The sequence below is a fragment of the Chaetura pelagica genome, unplaced genomic scaffold (genome assembly GCF_000747805.2).
Source record: "Chaetura pelagica isolate M959 unplaced genomic scaffold, ChaPel_1.0 scaffold116, whole genome shotgun sequence".
Lineage (NCBI taxonomy): Eukaryota > Metazoa > Chordata > Aves > Apodiformes > Apodidae > Chaetura > Chaetura pelagica.
The window spans coordinates 2,779,345-2,785,404 of NW_009953655.1; the positions used below are offsets into that span (position 1 = coordinate 2,779,345).

The following is a 6,060-nucleotide window of genomic DNA, read 5'->3' on the forward strand; positions in this document are numbered from 1 at the left end:
CAGGAAAGCAAGGGACAAAGAGCACACCTACCTTCACTCCTCTCTCTTTGCGCAAAGGGGTTCTCGAAGGAGGAATTGGAGTTCTGTTTCCAGAAGGACTAAACACACTAGGTGCTGAGGCACTCCTGAATGGAGCTTGTTTTGGTATTCCTTTGAGTGGTGCTTAGGGAAGATCAAAAAAGGCAACAATTGTAATATATGTTTTACTAGTTATGAAAAACAGCAATCAGGAGTTCTTTGGCTTTTCCCCTTCTTAACTCCACACCCCCTCCTCTTTAATTTCAAATGTTTGTATTGTGGAACTGTCTTTAAAATGTTAAATGTTCCTTAAAGGTCAGATGAGGTTTTATCCTTTAAAGGAGGAGTAAGAGGAGCCAGTCTCTAGGCTAATGCTTACACCCCCATTCTACATGAAGTAATTAAACAGGTGCATCACTTTCAAAACATACTTTTCGTACATACATCCATTGATGTTTCCTTACTTATAAAAAATAAGCTGATCACATACAAAGGTATTAAGCATAAATGTTATGAATCCAATTATTACCAAAGTTGCTTTTTGAACTTTAAATTCTGGCAAAACTGTATTTAACCAAAGATTCTTAGTAAAGCTTCTGCATGGCTGAGGGCTCATGATCTACTGCAAAGGTAAATTACTGCTTCACACAGAGCTCTGAAATTCTGGATCTGCTGTTTGTACAAGGAGGAGGATCCAACTTGGGTCTACACTGCAAACAGAAGACCTACTGGTGCAATACTCAGTAGAAACTGCTACACCTATAAGAGGCTGTTTTCCCCCAAGTTTACAGCATTACCCTTCTACCTCACACATAATGTAAGTGCTGAAGACAGCATTCTTTCATTAACTGCTACAATTAGGGACACATACACATATCTATCAGGTCCTTGAGCCTCTTAACAATCTCATCACACCCTGTAATTTGTAGTGAAACACTGAATGTTAGTTTGAGGTTAGATACTCTGCATTCTTCTAGATGTTGTACCAAAAATGTTTTCATTATTCACAACCCTCTGAACAAGTAAGTAAGTTTCAGCAGAGTAAATCCCAGCTGATCACATTAACCATATTTCTAGAGAGCACCTAGTTCTAAAAGCCAAGTCTGAACGTTGTATTTAGTAGTTCAATGGCTAAAATGAATGCAAAGAAGGACTAACAGTCCATTTCTATATTAGGACCATTTTTAGTTCAAATTACAACTATACTTTTTGTACTTCCTGCAAGAACATGTGTGGTTAAACTTTGGTGCTCAAGACCAGATCTTAAATAGCATTAGCAAAGTACTTCATAGCTTCTAGCCACCACACAAAGAAAACAGTGAAGTTTTATACCTCAGCATCATAGTGGTGCTCAGAAAAGTTTTAGCTGTATGGTGATCTCTTGCTCCTAGTCAAAAACTTATTTGAAAAATTCAAGCAATTCAGGAACTTCAGCAAACAGCTGAAGTTTATCAATGCAAAGTTGAACAATGATACATCTCTATCACGTCCATCATTTAATTTAGAAGCCACTGCTCAGCCTCGGCTGCAGAGGGCACAATGCCCCCTCTTCTTTCTCCACACAGAATTACACAAATACAAGATAGTGTCAGTCTACTTCACAGCATTTTGAAGAGCTCAACAGATCACATACTGTGATCCATTGTGATTTCATTTCAGAACAACACAGCCTAGTCAGGAGTTATTCCTGGAGTGATGTAAATTAAATTCTTACCAAAGTCTACAGGTATGATTTAGCTGGGTACATTTTAGAAGCATGGCAGATATACTTGCCATTTAAGAAAAAACCCCACATTCTTGTTCTTTCTGACAAGACAGGTCAGAAACATTGAAATATCAGGAGAGAGGGAGGCAGGATGGGAGAAATCCTTTGCTTCAAAAAAGAATTAAGTTTTTGTAAAAAAACTAGGCTGTAATTTTATTCTTCATCAAGGCTACTTTATCAGATTTTCTTTCCGGCAAGTGCTGAAAGTGAGTCATACTTGTTGTGTCTATCTTTTTCACTAGTCCCCTGCCTTTGGCATGGAAAGGCACTCCTGCAGTCTTCTTGAGCTGCTGTGCAGTTTCTGTTGCTAAAAAGAAAAAGGACTTGAGTTATTACAGGATCTCTGCTAAAAAAACCAACATTTTATATATGATGTATTACCTAATACATAAAAAGACATCTATAACAACAAAGACTGAATTATAATTAACAGGTCATTTATGCAAGGTAAACACACTATTTGGAGAAAAATGCAAAATCAATATGACTATGCAATTGGCCAAATGGTCTAAGCTAAAAGAAATGATCATAGTAGACAATGTATTTAATCAAGATTGACAGAATTAAAGGAAGTTCAACACAACATAATAAAAAGTTACAAATCTTGTATTTAACCAGACCAACTACTCAAGTCACATATGAGACAGAAGCGAGCTGCTGGAAGAGCACAGCAGGTACAGTAAACTATTTTAAGATCACTTAGTTCAAGCACGTATATGTATACATATATTGCCTGTTGTTAACCAAAGCCCTCTTGGCTTTCACACTCTCTATAGCCACACTGAGCAAAAGAAAGCACTAATCAGCAGCTCTTGCTCCCTGTTGCAAAAACATATGGCAAAATAAAATTAGGTTCTCCTTTAAGTTTTGTTTCACAACAGCTTTAACCAAAGCTGTCCCTCACAAGTCTTCACAACTCACTGTTAAATGTACCCAAGAGGCAATGTATCTGTGCTTTAAAAAGCTACGGCTTTTTGTATGCCTTGATTATCTGAACAGCATCTAATATTAGCCTTTTACTAAAATCAAGGCCAGAGTAATTTGCATCTCCTCTTCCATACATATCAATCTATCAAAGAAAAAAAAAATACCCAGCAAAACTCTCCTAACAGATAATTTTAATGTATATCCCCATACTGGAGAGTGAGACTGAATATAAATTTCTCTTTCACCATTTAATTTGTTACTGAATCTTATCAGATAGCTGTAATACTACTCACACTTCTGCAAGAGTTCAGCTCTGAGAGTGGCACTTTTAGGTTTCCTTTTCAGCTGGAAGTGTTTCACTGGGGGAGTAAGTGGCCCAGCTAGTGTTGTCAAAGCATTTTTGTTTAAGTATTGGCATTCCAACGGCAACATAGCTGAAGTTTCACATTCACTTACTGCATAAAGAGTTAACACAGCACACATGGGTGTTAGTACCTCTTTGATACCTAATTACAAAACATTTTACAACTAGACCGTACAGGTATTTTTAAATTTCAGATTACTTGTTTAAACACTGAGTAATTTAGTTCTAATTATTACACGCTATATAACTAGTTATTAGAATGTTTGCTTTTTACATTAACTTCATAAGAGCTTCCATGTTATCATACCTAATCAAATTATAGGAATCTTAAATATGCTATTGTCTGGAAGTAAAAGAAGAAAAAAATTACTCAATTCTCAGATTGATTAAAAACTACACATAAAAAGGAAATTACTCAACAAAAGCCCAAACCAAAAGTGTGAACAGACAGATGATCATTTGTTTTAACAAATATTTTAAGAAAATGCTTCCATCTCCAAGTAATTTCATTACTGGTTTGCAGCAATCCTAACTCCAAGACCCCGTCTGTCAATGCCTGAGAGCTTTCCTTAGCAATGTGCTAAATCAAACCCACTGAAATACGAGTAGCTTCACATCACCACTTACTACATTGTTTGAAGCAGCAACTGTGCAACTGCCTGAGCCAATATTTTCAGCTGCTAGGCAATCCACATGAGCAGTACACCAGCAGCATAACTGTGTGATCAATCTCCCCCACAGCACCTATCATTTGTCAGCTAGAGGAGGACTTTCAGCAGGGATGCACCCCACCTGCTGAGTACACGGGTGGTGCTTCTACACACGAGGCTGTCCACACCAGAACTGCAGAAACACAGCCTTACTGTCTTTGTTGGTACCATAACATGAGACAGAGCAATATAAGAAGAAGCTCAAGAAACTAAGCTGCAGTCAGTCACTTATTACCTGTCAGTGCACATACAGCCTGTGCACAACACTAATGAGTCCACATTAACTTGTGTGTTGCTCTTCACAAACACTTGGTGTAATACCTCACATGCAAGTTCTGATGTAGTGTGAAAAGATAATTTAAGAAGTCACCATTCCTTAAATATCACTGTTCCCAGTCCAGTAACACGCCAGGTCATGACAGTGGCAGTTAAGAGACAAGACATATTGTTTGATCTCTTACCAATATTGTTAAAATAGCAGGACTGTCTGTGAAATGACAGGTTATTTCTGAAAAAAGGCATCATATTTCTGTAATTTTCACCAACAGAAAAGGCTTACCTTTTTCTCTAAGCTCTCCTAAAATATCTTGAACATTGGGATTCTGTTCTTCAAGATCAAGGTTAAGGGAGCCAGAATCTGGAAAGGATTTTAAAATATCAGCTACCATTAAGACCCAGGGGTCTGAATCCAAGGTAGCGAGCTGGACAATTTCAGTCAGTGCCCCTTTCATCTAACAAAAAAAGAAAAAGAAAATCAACCAATTGGAAACAGTTTTAAACAAGTTGTAGTTCGATTTCTTATTTTAAACAGACACTCACATAAACATGCACAGTGTTTTACTACTGGGGAAGGGAAGAGGGAGACTGCTTCAACACAGTTATACATTAACTCTAGAACTAAGTAAAGAAAGAACCAAGATAATTTTTTATATTGCTTTTGGTCAATCTAACCCAAGTTTGTTTTGAGCTTCTGGCAACTCAAAGCTGTGTTTAGCACTGAACATTTCTATGAGAAGCAACAGGCCAGATTCTTAACATAATTGTCTCCTCACATTCTACACTTACATTCCCAAGGTACTCACACGTTATATTCAGTGATAAAAATACACAGCTAGAATACAACAACTTATTTAGAACAGGCCTCTAAATGAGGATGTGCCTCTTTCTGGGCTACAGAAAAATACAGCAGAGAGACTACATTTGCATAATATGAACAGAAACAAAACTAAGTTCTCAAATTTTTACTTAAGCTTAGGCCAAAATGTTCTACGTATCCCTCTGATATGCCACAAGTAAGATTTTTCCCATCTACCCAAAGTTTCTGTAGCCACAAAAAAGTTACTACTCTTCAAGAACTTATATTGAAAAAGAGGAAATAATGAATCAGATTAAAAAGTTACTGTGACTTTTTTTTTTTAATTGCAATTACTGATCAACATTTCTATCGGCACTACGAAATAAGTGTCACAGTGACTATAGTCAGGGGTTTACAGCGTGAATCTCAAATTATTTGTTTTCCTTCATGCACAGGTGAGCTTAAACCCCCCTAAAAAGTCTGAACACTGGCTTTTTCTTAGTAAGTAAACTTTGATGTAAGCATTAAAGCATTAGCTTCACAAAACTGACATGTTTGAAATGTACTGTGTGGCTCTACAGCCACGAAACTTTGCAGTAAAATTGTGCATACAGACATACTCTATCTGTATGGTATTAAAACTGAAGAATTTACAAGCAAGTATAAGGAAACATTTGGGTTTTGACTTTTCACAACCCACTGCAGTACATAGTTACAATCTATGTTTTTTAATATAGGGAAACATGCAATAGATTAATTTTCACCTTTATGCTGTATTTATTTCCCTTTGTTTAGAACCAGTCTTTTTTCAGAAACTTAATAAAATAAGCTTATTCAGAAACTTAATAAAATAAGCTTATTCGACCTATGCAGCTCTAAGAAACAGAAGTTAAATCTCTGCTCTCCAGTTTTCCCCACAAGCACTTCTAAAACACAGCAGAGGCAGACAAACATACCGACATTTCTCATTTCCTTCCACCCACACAATGCTATTGCCCTCTCACTTTACACAAGTTTCCAAGCGCACAACAGGGCCAGTTGCGTGCATTAGCATTCATATCAATGTGCTTGTGAAATGAACAAAATCAGTTTATCTGACTGAAAACCAGCATTTCTACAGCTTTAAGCTTGAGCACCGCCTTGGAGAGGCTGACTACAGTCACACTAACAATAGAGTCACAAAAAGAGGGGAGCAGAATGG

The 6,060-nt window shown here is 37.1% G+C and overlaps 1 protein-coding gene across 1 annotated transcript in view; it reads right to left on the reverse strand.

Moving 5' to 3' along the window:
* Window positions 1-5,821, reverse strand: part of NELFA (negative elongation factor complex member A) — a 15,021-nt gene extending 9,200 nt beyond the window's left edge. Inside the window, exons 1-5 of the mRNA XM_010000290.1 lie at window positions 5,816-5,821; window positions 4,344-4,515; window positions 3,004-3,165; window positions 2,001-2,090; window positions 32-162 (exon numbers count right to left, since the gene is read on the reverse strand). Of these exons, the coding sequence (XP_009998592.1) occupies window positions 32-162; window positions 2,001-2,090; window positions 3,004-3,165; window positions 4,344-4,515; window positions 5,816-5,821 (561 nt within the window). The remainder of the gene's footprint in view (window positions 1-31; window positions 163-2,000; window positions 2,091-3,003; window positions 3,166-4,343; window positions 4,516-5,815) is intronic.
* Between the last annotated feature and the right edge of the window lie 239 nt (window positions 5,822-6,060).